This window comes from Eurosta solidaginis, chromosome 2 (assembly GCF_040869045.1).
Source record: "Eurosta solidaginis isolate ZX-2024a chromosome 2, ASM4086904v1, whole genome shotgun sequence".
In the NCBI taxonomy this organism is placed as follows: Eukaryota; Metazoa; Arthropoda; class Insecta; order Diptera; family Tephritidae; genus Eurosta; species Eurosta solidaginis.
This window is the reverse complement of record NC_090320.1, coordinates 297,099,896-297,121,053: the sequence shown is the minus strand read 5'-3', so window position 1 is coordinate 297,121,053 and position 21,158 is coordinate 297,099,896. Positions and strand designations below refer to the sequence as shown.

Genomic DNA, 21,158 nt, shown 5'->3' with positions numbered 1-21,158 from the left:
AGCCGCTGCGTTTTAATTCGCTGGACTATGTGGATGTCTGCATAGAGCTCGTACAGCTCATCATTAAATCTTCTTCGGTGCTCTCCATCGCCAACGCGTAGAGGTTCATAAATCTTTCGAAGAACTTTTCTCTCGAACACTCCCAAAGCCGCTTCATCTGCTGTTGTCATGGTCCATGCCTCTGCCCCATTAGCAGGACGGGTACGATAAGTGACTTGTAGAGTATGATTTTCGTTCACCGAGAGAGGACTTTACATTTCAATTGCCTACCTAGTCCAAAGTAGCACTTATTGGCAAGATTGAGTCTTCGCTGGATTTCAGTGCTGATGTTGTTGCTAGTGTTGATGCTGGTTCCCAAATTTCGAAATTATGGCTGCCAACAGTAGCGTGGTTGATAAGGCGCGCATGCGCTGACTCTTTGCTCGATGACAGCAGGTACTTCGTTTTGTCCTCATTCACCACCAAACCCATCTTTACCGCTTCTTTTTCCAGTTTACAGTAAGCAGAACTAGCAGCGCGGGTGTATAGGCCGATGATATCAATGTCATCAGCATATGCCAGTAATTGCAGTAAGGTAACTGCATTAATGCCCTGCAACTAATGCAAATTTGTGTATATCTGCATGTCCATTAGAGTGTGTCGAAAAAGAAAGTTGCAAAAGTATCTCCCTTAATTTGTAACTATGCTGATAAGCATTAGCATTTTTTTCCAATGTCCCAGCCAGCATTATTTGAAAAATTTCAATAAAGAAATAGTCCAATATCATACAAACACATGATTTAATCACAAGAGGTTTGCTCGGCTGACACATTTTTTGACAATTGCAGCCATTTTGCTCCCAAATCGAATTGACATTCTTTAACTGTGTTGTTTCCTTGCGATTTTTCGATAAATATTAGTACGAGAATTAGGAAGCAATCAGTTTACAAATACCCGATAAGTACTGAGCTGCATAACTCCTTAGAACAATTTTTTTTAATTTTATGATGAATATATTAACCATGCCATGGTCTATTAGTGTGGAACATAGGTAATTTTATGAAAAGTACGGACACCAAGGAATCGTGCACTTTCGTAAACCTACGAACATACGAAACCTAAACCAATTCAAAATGCATCGTTCAACTGGACTAGTAAATGGATGCAGGTAAATAATTTATTAGTTAATAATGGAGATGCAATTACGAAATATTCTCATTGAGCATGTTAACTTATTCATTCCCGTATGTTCGGAATATTCATCTCCATTTAAGAATATGAGGAATCGGCTTATTTTTGGTATATTATGTATATGCTTATTTGATAAATTCGGTCGTCGTGAGATAGTAACAAACGAACATGTTCCGAATATTTCAAATTAACGATTTATCAGGAACACTTCCATAAATACTTAACGGTAAAATATTTTTAAAAAAAATTCTGAGGGGGCCCGCGATATAGAGGTACTATAATTTTTTTTTATTCAGGATAGTCTTTAGTTGTGTAGAGGGTAATTTTCATACTCCTAGGTGACTAGGGTCTCGAGATATAGGCCAAAACGTGGGCCAGTGAATGCCTAGACAGTGTTTATACAATATGGATATCAAATGCAAGCTGTTCATGAGTGCTTTAGTACAGAGCAATATATTACCCAGAGACGGACTGGGACTGGTATTAGGACTAGGACTGCGACTGAGACTCGAAGTGGGACTGCGACTGGGACTAGAATAAAATACATACCACCCTCTCGGACAGGCAATAAGGGATACAGAAGAATGAGAAGAAATTGAGAGAAAAGAAAAGAGAGGAGATTGAGAAAGAGATAGAGTGAGACGAAAATGGAGATAGATGAAGCGAAAAAGACGGAGAGAGGAGTGAATAAAAGGATTAGGAAAAAGTGAAGAGGGGGGAGGGCAGAGTCAGACGGAAAATCTTATTAAATGTATGCAGATAGGCCAAATTTAGGGCAGGACAACGTCTACCGGGTCTGCTAGTATTATATGAATTTTTGGGGGAAACCTGTTGGCATTTAAGAAATTTTTTATCACTGCTAACATACTACCAAAGGTACCTTTCTACTATTTTTTCGCTGAAGGGATTGAATTATTCCTCATTTTCCTTACTTCATAAAAGCAACACGTCCAGATATTTAAATTTGGGAGTGTCAAAGCTCTGTCATCATTGGAGAACAAATCTCTAGTAACTGAATCATGATACACACAGATGATTAAAGTTGTTCAAATTTAAAAGTATTTTTTATTCGAAAACGCATGTATCGTCGGGAGAAAAGTGTACCCTAATAATTCAATTCGTGAGCAAACATTTATGATTCATATTTTTAATCACTTTCTAGTCATCTTTTCCGCGTATTCGATATTGCTTGTTTTGGAATAACATGTGATTAGTTTATACAGTAATACAATTTTTCTATCATATGAAGTGATGTTTCGGAATCAGTTTTGAATACGAATACTATATAATGACTACAACATATATAATGATCATATTTCATCAGGGGAGGAAAGAATATGTAAGTGAGCTATTTGAACCGTAGGTAATTGGCAATACCTAACTTTACCGATATACGAACACGACTGCAACATCCAACATCGTCTATGATTATCAACATTTGATAACGAAGTCACTTGAAGAAGCCCAAAAACAATAGTGTTCATATAGTTCTTTAAATATATATTGCTTGATGTTTTTGACAATAGTAACTCTTGGGGGATGTTGAACCCGTGTCCAGGTATGACGATCAAGTTTAGCTTGCCTGCGGTTCAAACAGCTCATAACTTCTGCACTCCGATTAAACCCAGTATGTCTTTTCTGGGAAGCTGCATTTGGAGCAACGCTAGGGGACACTTAGGTTAGGAGCAGCATTTACACAATTTTTAGTCTTCAACATGCTTAATTTTATGATTGAAGAAATATGTTTACATGAAGAAATATCAAATATTCAATGAGAGGTATAATTTAAGCAAGCATAAAATTCTTTATTTAGTCAGCAAAGTTAGTCTAAAAAAATTTAGAAAATTTATTGAAAAATAATTAAAAATTTTTGATCTCCTGATGTAAACAAATCGATTCAAAATAATTCCAAAATGTGAATGATAAGTTGTTTTCAATTTTTGATCATCATAAATAAATAAATTTATTATTCTCCTCGTTCATTTTTTTAAAATATTAAAATTTGATCATCAAAGTTTTTCAAAAATTATTTGTTTTTTGATCATTAAAAGTAATCGCATTTTACTCAATTGTATGAATGTTCAATATTTAGTCACAAAGAGTAATCAAATTAAATTGTATTTATATGGAGAAAAATGCGAAAATTGATCTTCCATATGGTAAGTTTAGGCAAAATATGAACGATTGGTGGAAGTAAAGGAAAAGAAACCAAAAAGATAGAGAGGAAAATAAAGATGAGGCACCAAAAATGAAAGCTGCACTGGGGCCGAACCGAACACCATGTAGTTTAGTTGTTATCCTATATCATATCATATAGCCCATGACTTAGCTATCGGTGTTAGGGATTTCTTTTCAACGAGCTATCAGACTGACATTGACGTGTTATTGAATATTTATAGATGACTTGTCGTTTTTTTATCGTTAGCAAATATTACTGTTTTGTTATCGAAAAGCTTTCGATTTGCTATCAAAGATAGTCGACTTCTTATAGAAAAGCTATCGATTTGTTATCGGTTTGCTATAGGAATTTCAACGATTTGTTATTTGTATAATGTCCCATGCTGTGGACACTGGTTATCAAGCAACATCTTTCCCATATTCAAGTTGTTCGTAAAGCTTAAAAGAGAAAATAGGTGTGGTCCTCACGTTAGTAGTAATTAAACCACAATGTCTGCTGGCGTCAGATGCTTGTGAATTAGGTCTCGTCAATGAGAGCGCATACCGGTAGTACGTTCGTAAAGTTTCTTCCATCGTGAGTGCGCACTGTGTTCGTATGCGTCTTGTCCTCCTTGAAAACAGTAATAGCAAGGTCTAAAACGTAAACTGATTTTTCTATGCAATTTTTTAACCGATCGGTGATTCTTGTGAATAGTTTTATAGTCACGAAAAGACCACAAACAAGGTGGTGCTACCAGTTTTGTTGCCATTTTTCAACAACACGTCCTATCGATGAGTTTTGCGTCACCAGCTTCGCTGAAATTTCTACGTCTTTGGATACCTTTCTTCTGTTTAATTTTCTTAAAGCACATCTGAGAATATACATCTTTCGAAATTTTTAGTGGCATTATGACATGAGGCTTCTGAAAAAAATGCACACAATTAAGCCTACCTCATGTTGTATTAGAAAGAAAATTCAGCACTTCACTTTATGGTAGTTCTAGAACCTGTTTCTGAATTACCAAGCGAACCCTAGTGCCAGCAGTCATACTTGATTTCTGGCAGTATAAAGTGCAATTTTGTTATTTTGTCAAAATTTTGGCAAATTACAACGCTCACATAAGAGATTCTTTCACATCGTATTCAAAAATAACCATCTCGCGTTACTAAGTTTTGAAAGGCAAAAGGCCGTTTTTAGAGATATACGATTTTATTTTATAGGAGGTACATCTTAAAAATACTACTACAAAAACTTTTAAAACCTGACTTATAGCCATTATTCGATTTAACCATTTAAATGATTTTATACTGTAAACTGTAAATAAGACTAACCCGATTTTGTATTATTAATTTTTATAGGTAAATGCGAAAGCGATAACTCTGTGTCACACAATAGTGTTAGTGTCGATATGTGTAAGGAACATGTTTCCGGTTTCCATAATTACAAAACGATATGCATGCACTTAAAGAGCGAAAATATGTACCAAATATCGAGAGAAGTATACTTTTAGGAGCGTACAATGAATAAAGAGCTTTTAAGATAAGAACGGAGCAAGCGATGGTAAAAAAATACAACAAAGGAGAGCCTGTAGCAGCCAATGGAGAGGAAACAGCAACAAAAACAATAAAAGAAAATTAAATCACTCAACGCAACACCTCGCACAAGCTACGGAACAAAGCAAAACATAAAAATAACTACAAACAAAATCAATGAACAGCAGAGAAAGAATAAAACTTGCCATCAATGAGAACGACAACAACATAACCATAGTAGTAGCAGCACTAACAATGTCAAGTAGATTAACAACAATAAAAACACAAATGCTAGTACTACACTGGGTAGACAGACAAAACGCGAGAGCAGAAGCAGCGGCAGTTACATCAGCACAGCAGTGGCAGCAGCAGCAGTGAACGAAGCAGCGTCATAAAGGAAGGAAGTAAGCAAAGCAAAAGTGTGCAGCATTTGTGCAAAAAAATACATCGTGCCATTATGTAGGTAAGTGTGTGTATATGGCTGTTTTGTGGCAAAACGTATTGTTGAGGCAGGTTCTGGCCATATGACGGAAAATAGGTACAGCCAACGAACTCAAAGCAGCTCACAGTCAATATCAGCAACAACAACACAGGCACATACCGACATACGCATACGTAATCAAACAGCAGACAAGCAGTTAAAGAGCAGGCATAGCTACATATTGGCAACATTCATACATATGTAAAAAACCAGCCAGACAACAACATATATATATATATATATGTAGGTATGTAAATATAGCAAATGTAATATATAAATGTAATTATGTTTTACGTTAATAAATAAGCTTTTTTTATACATAGATAAACCAACCGGCCGGCCGGCAATTCTTTTGTGCATGGGCTGCATATTCACATATATATATGAGTATATAAGGACTTATATACAAAAATTGGTTACCTACATACATCTCTTTACCCGTTTACCGTTTTTCGATCGTCTGGAAGATTATAAAAATTTTTTTCTGAAATCCTTTTGTAAGTACATACATATATAAAATATATACAGTAGTGGAAGAAATTATAGATCATAGATTACTTTGTATACAAAATTGAGTTGAAGAACGTTTCATCTTAAAATAAGTTTCGAACATGAATTATCTATGGCGTTCCTCAAACGAACGTTAAGATAAGGCTTTTTTGGGTCCAGTTCTAAGATTGGAATTGGAAAGTTGATGCCTTCAATAAATCTTCGTTTGAAATAAGTAAAGAAGATTGTACATAATGAACACTATCTGCAAACTAGACAGTTTACAGGCTGACTGGACTCTTCTGACTGGACCCACAAATTTGGGAAAGTCTTGATATAAAGCAGCATACAAACACGCGAAATGTAGCCTTGTGGTAGACTGGACTTCCAGAGTAGCCCGCTTAAGTCAATGTATATGCAAGTTGAAATTTGTATTACCGAAGAAGGCTGAAATATATCGAGAAAAATAAAATTGTTTAATGCCCCTATTACGGTTTACAAATCAACTCTCTTTCAGTTGAAGTTTTGCAAATTGGTATTACAGATTACAACTAGACTTGTCAAAAAAACATATCGGTTGAAGTTGCCTAATCTAACAACTTTTTATGGCATTACCGTTTACAACCTTGTGTTGGTGTAGTTGTCAAAGACTTCAAAATCTGACAACGGATTACTAGAAGTTGTCTCAGAAAATTTCGAAGTTGTTTGGAAAATGATGTATATTGGAACGACTTTCCGTCATCCCTTGTCAAATTTGGTTTCCAGACAAACCGGTTTCGGCGTTGTGATCTGTTGTTGTCGTTTGTCCTATATTTATAGTTCGTAACTATATGAGCAGGTATTGTCAAATTTGATGCTTGTGTATATTTATTTATGTGTATATGCTGTGTGCTCATTCAGAACCGAGGGTGGTTTTTACTGATCGATTTGTGTGGCTGACTGAGGCAGGTAAAAGTCCGTAATTTTAGTAGTTTGACCTTCTTTGTGGGTTTGCTGTTTTGGTGTGTTAATTGTTTTGTGTTTGGCTGTTGTACCTGTGTGATTACTTTGTCTCTTGTAAACAAGTTTTAAAGGCTCGAATATTGTGTCAGAAATTGTGTTTAACTGTTGGTTTATTATTCTGTCGTCGAAATATTTTCTGTTTGTAGAATTCCATGTTTTCAAGTACGTTGAGACGTCGGCCTTTTGCTTGTATGTGAAGAACACTAACTGTTTTATTGATGTTTGCTGGGGAACATTCATTTTCGACCATGTGATTCGCGAAGCTAGAATCTGGTATAATGTTTGGATTCCGTCTCGAAACCAAATTTGACAAGGGATGACAGAAAATCGTTCTAATATACATCATTTATCGACCCTGTCGGAAAATCAACAAAACAAAATTAGTTGTTTGGAAAAAATATTTTAAATAAATGGAACGTGGGCAATTAAACCCTTAAAATTTATTTAAACAAATTTTATAATCTGCCATTTTGTACACATTTTAGGAAAAACAAGGCTTCAACGGAGTATTAAATTGAAAAACTTATTGACCTTATGGAGCGACATCCGAAGTTGGACGGGGCAAGCCTCAGTTCGGATGTAGCCAAAATTGGTGAGCCCCATCGATACAACCCACTACTCCTGGGAATCCTGTTATAGAGTAAAATGCGATTTTTGAAGCGCTTTTATCCTCTGCAGTCATTTGGTTTTTAATCCACTTCGCACAAATATGCTCCTTAATAACATCCAAAACCTCTTTAATAACTGTAGATGTTGTCCAGTCCAAAATTAAAATCATTTTCACAGCATTTTTGATAGCTGTCGTCAGCAGGGAATCGGAGTGGAGCGCATAATTTAAAAAAAGTGGAAAACCGCCCCTTGAATGCGTTTGCGGAAATGGTCCTTCATTTTGTTAAGCAAGGAGCAATATGTTTCCTTACTCTACCGAAAAAAGCTTACAATTCTTAAAAATAGCTTCATTGGAAGCTCATCATTTGTCACGTTTTCTTACTTGGTGCTTGGTTCCAAAGCATTGATCACGCGAATCGCGATCCGTATTTATGACATGCCAATTTTGTCACCAACATAAAATACGTAAGCTAATATACATTTTACTTTAAATAAAATAATCACTTTTGCAATGCTTAAATTTTCACCACAAATTGATCACCTCTTCATTTATCTGTCAAATCATCACCTTTTAGGTTGGCAACACCAGTTCAACTTCAGTTGGAATAAGTTGTAATTCGTAATACCAAACAGGAGTTGAGTTGTGTTAAAATTAGTTGTGAGTTATAAACCGTAATAGGGGCATAAATTTTGTAATATACCTGACCTCGAACCAGGCTTAAAAAAAGTATTTTTCTACTTGAGGTTTTCTTAAGGCTTACGAGTATTCGGGCATCATGCACAAACGCGTCCAAAGACTTTCTCGAAACTGACACACAACCTAAATACATGGACCTATATTACAAGAATATCCATAAGAGAAGGCTTTTCACCATCGACTATTATTTACGCGATCCCGAATTGCATGTGTAACCGGTTTCACCTATTTTCGCCAAATCTATCGGTTTTGTTGTACTCACGGACTACACCAAGAATGATGACATCCACCAACCGCAATAGTTCAGCGCATCCATATACTCTGTCAGCCTGAGGAAGGAGAAGGAAAGTATAAACAGAAGGCATGGGGTGATGGAGAGAAAGCAGAGAAAGAAGAAAATGGAGTTTATGGAATTAGGGAAATTGGAGGAGGCAGTGGTACTAGAGAAAAAGAAAAAGGATGGGAAAAATAAATATAAGAGGTATAGAAAAGGAATAGAATGTATCCTGCAGGCAGCGGGAAATGAAAATGTAAAGACGTCGAAAGGTAGAAATGAAAAGCTTTCCAGTGAAAACTTATCTGTCATGCAGGTACCGTTTGCAGCTCCACTAAATTTTAGTGGAAAACAATAGGTAGAAATAACTTTCTAGTGGTCATAGTGCACTTAGGTTCTATTATCATATATATTATTTCTAATTACTGTTTTTATGTACGGGTCCCTTTTTCGCTTTTATATGGAATTCAAATATATAAATAAAGTTTTGGTTGTAAGGGTGGGGCTATTATCGAGCTTTGGGCAGTTTTGGTGGTAATGCTTTTGTTTAGCTATATTTTATTAAAATAATTTGTTAAAAATAAACGATTGTGAGCACACAAAGACATCTATTTGTACTGTGGCACTATTGTGAATATTTGCACTGTATTACCGGCAGCTGCTCCTATACGCCAAATGGCAGCACAAAATCTAAGTTTTAATTGATTGATAGAACAGCTGATTTCTGTTGATATTTGATAAGAGATTTTTATATTTGTTGCGCAAGATGAGCACGGGTTCGGCTAGTATATATTATTTCTAATTGCTGTTTTTATGTACGGGTCCCTTTTTCGATCTTATTTGGAATCCAAATCTATAAATAAAGTTTTGGTTGTAAAGATGGAGATTCGGGCTATTAGCGAGCTTTGGGTAATTTTGGTCGTAGTGCTTTTATTTACCTATATTTTATTAAAATAATTTGTTAAAAATAAACGATTGCGAGCACACAAAGCAATCTATTTGTACTGTGGCACTATTGTGAATATTTGCAATGCATTACCGGCAGCTGCTCCTATACGCCAGATGGCAGCACAAACTCTAAGTTTTAATTGATTGATAAAACAGCTGATTTCTCTTGATAATTGATAAAAGATTTTTATATTGGTTGCGTAAGATGCGCACGGGGCCGGCTCGTATATATAAAGACAAGACAAACGACAACAACAGATCAGAACGGAAATCGACAATGGTGATGGCACAACGCCGAAACCGGTTTGTCTCGAAATCGAATTTGACAAGGGCTGACGTTCACATATACATCAGCGATTCTATTTGTTTGCCCAACTCTGTATTTTCATACATACATATGCATATGTACGCGAATGCAATGAAACGCACATTTCCAGTAAACAAAAGCGCATACATTTAAATGAAGACTCAGTCAGCAATGCAAAATTTTCACAAGATTTTCAAGAAGACCGACATTGTGAATGACAGACCGACAATCGTGTGGACAGTCAAATAGTGAGGCAAAACATTTGCGAACAGTTTGAGAGTCAGGCAGTTCGGCATTTTCATGACAGACAGATATATGAGAAAATATAATACATAGCTGCTTACGATAAAGGCATTCTTCAGGTAGTCAGGTGAGTAAAGCATCGTGAGCTACCAACAATGCAACAGCGCGACAAACTATGTGACAGTATGACGTTACCATAAATTTCACGTTGAAAATGGGCAACAATCAGTCAAACACAATTTCGGTTTTGTGTTCTTGTACGTGCAACATTCATATATTTCAAACATTTATCTATATAATTACATACATACACAGAAACATACATATATTTGAAGGATAGTTTGTTGTTATGACTGGTGTTGTTGTTATTGCATTAAACGTTGCATATTTGAAAAGAACGCGTTGAAAGCATAAACTTTGCTTGGCAGCATGTCTAGCAGAGGCAGAATGGCAGCAGCAAACAGCAAAAGCAGCAACAGCAGCCGCAACGCCAGTCGCACACTTGCAACAATTTTTAGTCATACGCGAGCAATGTTTGATCAAGGATGCTTTTGGCAAATGAAATTTGCAACGTCATCCAACGTAAAATAGCTATAGGGAAAAAAACGTAAAAAAAAGCAAGAAAAGTGTCGAGAAAATATTGCCAAAAGCGAAAATAGCTAGACATGTGTGTGTTTGTTGGAAGGTGTGCAACAATTAAAGAAACCAACAACATGTCAGAAAATTACATGGCTGCAAAATGTTTGTCTACGTATACATATATACATGCGCATGTATGTATGTCCAAATATGTAGGTATATGAGTTAATACTCGTATCTAAATGTAAATTAGTGATTGAAAACAATAAGTGAAAAACAAATCAATGAACTTATTTACATGCCGGTGTTAATAACGAGCTAATATGCATTTGTATGCAAACATATGTATGTATTCAAATACCAACATACATACATATATGTACATATGTTTACACCAAAATATCACATAGTACACTCCATACATGTTATTGTAATGAGCTTTTATTTAACTTGATAAATTGCTAAGTATACAATTTTAATTAAACCGTTGATATTTTGTTATGAAAAATCTTTCAGAAATTGACAACCATCTTTTCAAACACACAAACTGATGAAATTTCGACTCCAACATACACTAAATTTCAAGTATGATTCCCCTGCAAATTAGAAGGAAATTAGACTAGCTCGACCATTGTAAAGGTCTACAAGTAGGATATGTAGCAGCACACACATACACAGCCACGCTCACCTGACAAAATGCTTGTTCTTGTTCGTTTTTTTTTTGTGGATGCTATTTGGCACTGTTGTACTACTTAGGTCCAAGAAAAGTGTAGTAGCTGCTAACGAAAACTGCGTAAAATTTTTATTGTAAAATTACCGAGAAATATCCTTATTTACTTTCAAACGAGCACTGAATTACATCTCTTTTTAAAATCCATATGTTTTGGACAATTTTAATTATCAAATTGTGATGCTTTATTACCGGGGACGATTGCTAAAACACGACCAAAACCGTCGGGGTACGTATTAATAGACGCGTTTTTGACTCGCTTCCAATAACTTGAATACTTTTTCGCCTTTGGATTATTGATAACAAGACAAAACGCTATTTTTCATTGTTCTTTCCACATTTTTTTACGGGTTATTGCAGTCGACCTCAGTTTCAAACTGTTTTTCGCGTAGAACTTTTGAACGGGTAGAAAAACTTAGCACCCGTGTTTGTATTCTTAATACTGGAATAACTAAGCGTCCTCAGATACCCCAATTCAAGAATTTTGTGTAATTTTCTGTAGGACCCATATAGGTGCACTACATTTTCATACTAAATTCGTTCAAAAAAAATGTACCATCACAGCAACCCATATCTGATATTCCGCTCCTTTTTTTGTTTCCCTGCGTCGCTTTCCACGACAGGTAATTTTGACACTTTGTTCAGTGTCAAACGCAGGTTCCACTGAGTAACACAATAGTTTGACACTGACCGAAGTGTCAAACGGCAGTGTGTTAGAAAGAGAAAGTAATTGTTTCCTTCTCATACATATCATACTTGTAAACCTGTACTATGAGCTCGACTATAAGTTTGTTTCAAAAATGTGTCTGTGTGATGTCACATTTCAGAAAAATGCCATTGTTGGGTTAGAATCGGTTTAACTTGTCGATCAATAAAGACCTCACATAGACTGAATGCGACTAGAATGTGTTTGATGACCAAAAGGAAAACCCCCAATTTCGTACCTGGACTTATCATTTTAAAATAACTCCATTCTCTTGGTGCATACTGGAAGTTTTCTTGAACCTAGTTTCAGTAGTTCCTCGAGATCTGGATACTCTGCCGCCTCTATTTACCAGAGTCTGACCACCCCAGTGGGTTAGGGGATCAGAATATACCCGCGGTAGGTATGCCTGTCGTAAAAGGCGACTAAAATACCAGATTCAAGGGGCTGCGTAGCGCAACCCTTCAGGTTGCCAGCGCCAATATATAGCTTCTCCAAACCCAATTGTCAACCTCACCTATCCGCAGCGAATCCTGTTTCACTAACAGACGAGGCTCTGGCGACCCCAAGCTCCTCATGCAACTTGGGGGTAGGGAGGGAGGGAATGGCCTGATGGTTTAATGTGGCCACATAAATCGTTCCCGAGATGGTCGGGCTAGCACCTTAATGGTGATATGGTACCGCAGCGTACCGGATTTGCATCCGGCAAAGGACCATCACATCGATAACACTCCCCAAAGCCTTCGGGGAGCAACCTTATCGCTACAATAACAACAACAACAGAGTCTGACCTCGCGAGCGCAGAACGTGAACATAGAACGTAATTAACCGTTTCTTCCTGCAACTCGTTGCTACATCTACTGTTACTGAGGAAGCCTTACTTATAAGAGGTGATGTCAGAAGGCATTGTCAGTTAGTATGCCCGTCGTGAGCCTTAAGTGTTTTCTCCAGAGATTCGAGCTACTTTGTGACTCTAACATTGTAGGATTGCTAATGATCTTAAAAATTGTGTAGCCCCGCGCTTCTGTCCTCGTAGTTCCTGCTTTATGTGTCGTATGCAACTCCTATCTCCGCAGTAATTTGGAACCTTCGGTATATACGTGTATAGTATTTTCTGCCATATTCGCACCCTTGCGCCAACCCTCCGATTCTGTTCACCCCACGAGCTCATTTTAAACTCGGGCACCCAACCATTAGTCCATTCACCCTAATTTATATGGCGCTATACTTTTATGCCTATACGGCCTGCATTCAAGTTGTCCCGAGGCCTTAAGCCTTGTTGTGGTTGCTACCGCTAAATTTTTGCCCATTAGGGCTGTGGGTACGCTGTTCAGGATTGTATGAGATACTGCTGCAGGCTAGGTTTTATGGCTTGCATAAAGCTAATCATTAATTATCTGCATACTCCCTCTAGTTTTTTGGTATACGTACTTTTTATGTGGCTGTCCATCAACTAGGACGTCATAGCAAAGAATGTGCTTGACAATTGCCGTAAATACATAAGAAGTTTGGGCGATAGCCCGCATGTACATTCTAGCATCCTCTTGCTTACATTAAGTGCCAAGGAGACTTTCTTCGCTCGCTCTTCCACATGGAGTTTCCACGACAACTATCTACTCAGTATAATTCCTAGATATTTTGTGCTGTATTTTTCTTGTAGGGTCACCACTCCAAGCTTTTGCTTAGTCCAAGTAGGGACCTTATATTTCCTAGCCTGTACATCCCGAAGTGCCTGATCCATCAGAGAGGTGATTGTTGATAGACAACTGCCCCAAGTAATCTAATCTAAAATCTAATCTAATTGCGACGTGATCATTCTGCAGCTTAACTTGGAGACTATTCAATTTGAAAAGGCCATATGTACTTCAAACCAGTTAAGACTGGCGATGATTGCTCGTTTCAAGTCATTGTTGAAAACCTAGGCAGTGTCCAGAAAAAATTCAAGGGCATATTCCTGCTAGTCCAGGGCTTTCCCTTTATGCAAGACCACCCTATGTAATGCAGTATCGATTGACTTGCCTTTGGTGTCAGCAAGTTGTGCTCAAGAGAATATCGCTTCCTTCATACTTGAGAAATATCGTGGCTACTTTGTTGCAAATTGCTGTTTTTCAAAGGTTTTTATTCCATTTTTATTATTTACAGGCTATAGTAATGGTACATTAGGGTAAGGAAAGCCTTTCTGTCCTATACATTGTCACATATGTAGGTCTCAAGATCCTTTGGTTGGTAATTATGGCTATTCTTGCTTTTTCACATATATAGAAAATCGTTCGACCAAAAAATTGCATTTGCTCAAATTCTTATACACAAACATTTATATCTTTCTATGCATTTCATCACATTGTTGCAGACACATAAATAAAACTTTTGTTCTCATACAATATTGCTAGACAATGTTGCTAATGTAACTGTTTTAGCAAGTACGCGACCACTAGCAGCGCCGCCAATAACAAATGTGCTGTCATTCAAACGTGCTGATGCTGTTAACCAAACCTAGTGTGTGGTATATATGTGTGTGTGTATGGATTACGACAGCTAATGCATGCTTCCTAAAGCAAACCGGTAGACGTTGGAGATTCGAGAACTACACATTTTACGAAATTTCTCAAAGGTTGGATGGTGATTGGAGGATGAAGTTGAATATCAACTAGAGAACTATCTGGTTTAAGAATAATTAAATAATGATGTTGGATATCACCTCCGGAACTAGATATATTTCGCCGGAGAAATGTGTTTTTTTCTTGTTTGTTGGGTAAACAAAATCCAGCTGTTGCCGTATCTACAAATTATCTAGATAATAAAATAACTATTTTGCCGCACAAAAAAGCATACCCCAAAGGCGGCCTTAAACTGTCACTGAAAAACTGCTCAGTAGTTTAACTTGAGTTTAAATTTGCCTAGAGTTTAAGTAAACCTAATTTAAGCTTAGCTTAGCCTACTGAAAATCCGGGCATTGGGAAGTTTTAACTAGATATAAATTGTACTACATTAAATTTTTAGTGCACTAAGCATCAATCTATCACTAGCAAATTTTGTGTAGTTCATCAGCCCCCTCTTTAACTTTAAATGCGAATCAAAATAAAATTCATGTTTAACTGTTCATAGATGTTGCACCCTTATTATATTTTGCTGCAAAAATTTGCTTTTTTTTGAATGCCATTTGTTACACTGACAATGGAATCCGAAACACACAATGAAACCGACTAGATTATTTACTCCATTAGGCATTCAATAAATCAATAATCAAATGATTAACAATTTGAATATTGTACGAAATATTGCGTTCAATGAGGGCTTTGATATAAAAAACCTGAATAATTATTTCATTAAGCCTCTGTCTGAAATTGGCATTGCACTGAAAGAAATGGTGCTAGTAAAATCAACAATTCGGTTCAGTTGTTCTTGACTTTACGGATATTTGGTGAAATTCATCCAATTATGGTTAATTCGACCGAGTTCTTTGTCAAGCGAACAAATTAGTTTAGTCATTTCAACAGAAGATAAATTGTCGCTCTTAAGTTAACAAAATTCTGTAAAATTTACAGATTCCTAATCAATCTAACTGATTTTTCTGTTAACACAACTGATCTTACAGGCCATTTCAACGGCGTTAAACTGTCAATAAATGAGCAAATTTAAAAGAGAATTTTACGCTCGCTGCGCTCTCTACTTTGTACTTATGACGATGGTGCCACCTGTTAAAAAGAAAACGCCAAAATAAGAAAACCATCCAATCGAAAAAACACACAAAATGGGAAAACAATAAAAAAAACTAGTTTTTCAGATATCAATACAAAACGAAAAAATCTTTTTGAATTTACTGTGCAAAAAATTTATTCGAATCGAACCTTGAATCATTTATCAATAGATCGATCGACACCTATTTATCGGGTGAAATTTTGCAATTTCTCGTCCAAGCGAAATGCAAAATTGCGCCCTCTTGTTGCAAAGGTTTTGCTTCAACGAACAGGATTTTTCCAAAGTTAGTAACATTTTGTTCAAGTTTTTATGAATTTTCACTCACGCAGACGAATCTAATAAGATGATAAAAAACATCCTTTTTTAATGTCGATGTTTTCGACAAAATAAAAGTTTGAGTTGTTTTGGAATCATTTCAACTTAAAATGTTACGAAAATTAAACTTGCCGAATTACATGTAAAGTTACTCCAGTGGTGAAATACCTTCCTGCGATTTGAGTCTTTACTTTTCTCTTTTTAAAATGTTACGTCAAACATTTATACTACAAGTTTTGTTCGATACAATCAATGTGGCAACTATATACGAGAGAAGAAATTGAGAATGAGCTGAGCTGTAACTGAAAGAATTGAGAATCAGTTTTGTGACTACTATTATCATTTTTATATTCATATGTACTTATGTATATGTAGAAAGCATGCGTATTTATGTATTCACATATTTACGTATTTATATGGCGGCTGCCGTGGTGTGATGGTAGCGTGCTCCGCCTACCACACCGAAGACCCTGGGTTCACGCTCCCGGGAAAGCAGCACCAATATTTTAGAAACAAGCATTTTCAATTAGAAGAAAAATTGTCTAAGCGGAGTCGCCTCTCGGCAAGCACTCCGAATGTACTTCTGCCATGAAATGCTCTCAGTGAAATTTCATGCGCCTTGCAGATGCCGTTCGAAGTCGGCATAAAACAAGTAGGTCGCGTCCCGCCAATTTGTAAGAAAAATTCAAAAGGAGCACGACGCAAATTGGAAGAGAAGTTCGGCCTAAAATCTCTTCGGTGGTTATCGCGCCTTACATTTATTTATTTATATGGCATCATAGGTACTTTATACAAAGCTGTCGCAACAACTTTTTTTGTTCATTTGACTACTAAAACGGTCAATTACGAATCAATGATTTGTCAGTTGATTCAACATCTGGTTGCGATGGATAAAAATTAACAGAAATTTTGGTTGAATTTACCCGTATTTCGGTTGATTTTACCAGTCCTTTTGTTTCAGTGTAGAAAACTGAGAACTTGCTTTTCCAACTTTTCATTAAAATTTTGAGTTTTTCTTCATTAAAATTAACAATCATTAATTTCTTTGTATTTTTTTAATTTAATAATTACCCGAAAACTGTTTTACATGTATTCGAAAACTGAACCTCTTTCCCTTCTTAACTCGGTTTACGAATCTCTTCTACTTAATTTTCCATTGTCTTTTTATTCTTGTCAATCCCCTATGCATTTTTCTGCCTTCCACTCCCACTCTCACTCACGCTACTCCCATTTCCATCCCCGCTCCTACTCCCACACCCATTCGCGTTTCCAACGCCAATCCAATTCCCACTTCATACTTCATACATTCCACTACCACTCCCACATGCGCTTCCACTCCCACTCCTTATCCCAATCCCAATCCCACTCCATGACTCTTCCACCCCCATTCTCATTCACGTTCCTTCTCCCACTTTCATTCTACCACTCCTTATTCCCTCCCACTCCCATCCCAATTTCCAGTCACTATACCATATATTGTATAACTGTTTGAAATAATTTCGTAGATAAAGCGATTTTGAATTTATCCTAATAAAAGACGTAGTACCACCCATTTTTTTATTTTTTTCTAAACGATCCTTGAAGCATGACGAACAGAACAAAAATATTTATAGATATCAATCAAGCCGTGTTTGAGTTTTAGCTAAACTAACTCACAGCAATTAATTTTTACATATATAGTTTTTGAAGCGTTACGAATTTTACCGGGTCAGCTAGTTCCCAATATTTTTATCATATTTACTCACCTTTTAATCTTCTATGGACTTTCAAAAATAATTCAAAATCAAAATTAGCCAACTAACAAACTTAAATTGATTAGCGAGACTAACGAATATAAATTGATTTATATATAAATAGATCACGATATCTACCTAAGGGTCTGGCTGGACCAATAAACAAAATTGAGGGTTAAATATGCTACGATATTGAAAAACTGGAGAAATAATTAAAATTAATCTAACAAATCATGTTATTTTATTAACTAATATATAATTAAAACAACCAAAATTAATTGGCATTAATCGCGGAATTATATAAATAATTAGTTAATTAATTTTTGTGTGAAATTGATTAATTATTAATCAATTAAAAAGAATTTATTTGAGACCACTCAATATAATTACTAATTATTATTACAATTTTTAATCATCAGAAAAATTGAGAAAAACATGTAGCCTTTTAATTATAAATATGAGACTATGTCGACTGTTGAGTGGCTGCCGATTCGAAAACGCTCTATCTCAAAATTGATCTGAATAGCGCCCTATTTCAGAATTTGATTGAAGAACGGCCCAGCCAATGTCAAAATATATTGAATTTGAGCTCAGATAGGGCATTTTTGAAACAAACTCTGAAAACAAGGAACAAAAAACACAAGGAAAGCTAGACGTCGAAAAGCTTCAATCACAACAGACTGCCAATGATTTCGCAACTCGACTCTCACACCTGCTCTCTGAGGGCACAACTCATCCTGACGGAATACAGGAGCAGTGGGAGCATATCTCCAAAGCACTTCATACTGCCGCCGAGGAAGAAATTGCTTACCGGCGGCCACGAAAAAACAACTGGTATGATGAAGAATGCCGCGTTGCAACCGAAAGAAAAGACGCTGCCTACAGGGCTACGTTAAAAGCGAGCGCGACAAGAGGAGTGTGTGAACGCTATCGTGAGTTGAAAAGGGAAGCGAGACGCCTTTTCAGGAAGAAAAAAGCAGAAGCAGAAAGGCGTGAGTGCGAGGAGCTTGAGCTGCTAGCCACCAGGAATAACGCCCGAAAATTCTACCAAAAAATACGGCGACAGACGGAAGGTTTTAAGACCGGGGCAAACTCCTGTAGGAATGAAAACGGCGACCTTGTAACTGATGTCCAGAGAGTGCTTAGATTATGGAGGGAACACTTCTCTGCTCTCCTAAATGGAGGCAGCAATTCACCGCGCAGAGATGAAAAACCCGATCCCGCAATCGATGATGATGGAATATATGTCCCCCCGCCCGATTATAACGAAGTTAGAATAGCAATAACCAGATTGAAAAACAACAAGGCCGTGGGCGCTGATGGATTGCCTGCGGAGCTATTCAAGTTCGGCGGCGAGGAGTTGGTAAGGCGCTTGCAGCAGCTTCTTAGCAAAATATGGGCGGACGAAAGCATGCCCGACGGTTGGAATCTAAGTGTTCTTTGCCCAGTCCACAAGAAGGGGGATACTGCAAAATGCACCAACTATCGTGGAATCAGCCTTCTTAATATCGCATATAAGGTCCTTTCAAGTGTATTGTGCGAAAGATTGAAGCCCACCGTGAACCGGCTGATTGGACCTTATCAGTGCGGCTTCAGACCTGGTAAATCTACCATCGACCAGATTTTCACAATGCGCCAAATCTTGGAAAAAACCCGTGAAAAGAGAATCGACACACATCACCTCTTCGTCGACTTTAAAGCCGCCTTCGACAGCACGAAAAGGAGCTGCCTATATGCCGCTATGTCTGAATTTGGTTTCCCCGCAAAACTTATACGGCTGTGCAAAATGACGTTGAGCAACACCATCAGCTCAGTCAGAATTGGGAAGGACCTCTCCGAGCCGTTCGAAACTAAACGAGGTTTCAGACAGGGTGACCCCCTATCGTGCGATTTCTTTAATTTGATGCTGGAGAAAATTATACTAGCTGCAGAACTTAACCGCGCTGGAACAATATACTATAAAAGCGTGCAATTACTGGCATATGCTGATGACATTGATATCATCGGCCTAAACACCCGCGCTGTTAGTTCTGCTTACTCCAAGCTGGAAAAAGAAGCGGTAAAGATGGGTTTGATGGTGAATGAGGACAAAACGAAGTACCTGCTGTCATCGAGCAAAGAGTCAGCGCATATGCGCCTTGGCAACCACGCTACTGTTGGCAGCCATAATTTCGAAATAGTAAAAGACTTCGTTTATTTGGGAACCAGCATCAACATTAGCAACAACATCAGCACTGAAATCCAGCGAAGAATCAATCTTGCCAATAAATGCTACTTTGGACTAGGTAGGCAATTGAAAAGTAAAGTCCTCTCTCGGCGAACGAAAATCATACTCTACAAGTCACTTATCGTACCCGTCCTGCTATATGGGGCAGAAGCATGGACCATGACAACAGCAGATGAAGCGGCTTTGGGAGTGTTCGAGAGAAAAGTTCTTCGAAAGATTTATGGACCTCTACGCGTTGGCGATGGCGAGTACCGAAGAAGATTTAATGATGAGCTGTACGAGCTATACGCAGACATCAACATAGTCCAGCGAATTAAAACGCAGCGGCTGCGCTGGCTAGGCCATGTTATGCGAATGAAAGATGATGCTCCGGCCAAGAAAGTGTTTCTATCGGAACCCGCCTATGGAAGCAGAGGTAGAGGGCGGCCCCCACTCCGTTGGAAGGACCAAGTGGAAAACGATTTAAACTCCCTTGGTGTGACCAATTGGCGCCGGTTGGCGGAGCGAAGGAGCGACTGGCGCGCCTTGTTGGACGGCCATAACCGTTTAGACGGTTAAGCGCCAATTAAGTAAGTAAGTAAGAAACAAACTCTGAAATAGGGCGTTAATTAAAAGTTTTCTGAGATAGGGCGATTTTGAAATGTCAGCCGATATAGGTTGATAATCCACTCAACAGTAGATTTCTATTATACACAATAATACATGTATGTTACATATTTTCAGAACAGCAACACTCCGTCAACTTAGCGATGACTCAAGCAGCAAACTAATATGAGATCGAACAACATAATATATAGAAAAATTACCATATATAACATACACGATTACAGTTACGATTTAAATTGAATGGTGCATACATGTCTATGGACCATTAACAGAAACCCGTAAATCCGAACTTGTGCTGTTGTTTGTGTTGCAAGACCGGCATTATGGGAGTCTGTCAATGTAAACAACGTATTGAAGGAAACAAAGAAACTTTTTACTCTTCATGGACAAGCAGTAACCCGACGCAAAGATTTCTATAACAAGACTACAGAGATAGAGATAGAGAGATACAGAGAGGCGAGGACAGGAAGATTCCAAAGCAACAACATTTCTCTGGCAAATTGAGGTAGTAGGTTGTATAGTAGTATTAATGGCATGCTATACAACGTGCTAGCTTTCTTTGCTTGACTCAAAGCAGCGATACCAAAGTGTAATAAAATTTGAAAAGCATTTAAAAAATGTATAAATAAAGTGAAAGAGAGTTGAAATTAAATAAA

The 21,158-nt window shown here is 37.3% G+C and overlaps 1 protein-coding gene across 9 annotated transcripts in view; it reads left to right on the top strand.

The window, feature by feature from the left end:
* Nucleotides 1-20,845, top strand: part of LOC137241265 (uncharacterized) — a 124,836-nt gene extending 103,991 nt beyond the window's left edge. For 2 of the 9 annotated variants that reach the window (XR_010949950.1, XR_010949948.1), the window contains exons 4-6: nucleotides 4,687-5,588; nucleotides 5,665-5,838; nucleotides 20,620-20,834. Coding sequence is in view for 1 of the 9 variants with exons in the window: in XM_067768696.1 (XP_067624797.1) it covers nucleotides 4,687-4,838 (152 nt within the window). In the remaining 8 variants the exon portion in view is untranslated. Of the gene's footprint in view, nucleotides 1-4,686; nucleotides 5,589-5,664; nucleotides 5,839-20,619 lie in introns of all 9 variants that reach the window. The other 7 variants (XR_010949952.1, XR_010949949.1, XR_010949951.1 and 4 more) reach the window with 7 other exon arrangements.
* The last annotated feature ends 313 nt before the right edge of the window (nucleotides 20,846-21,158 follow it).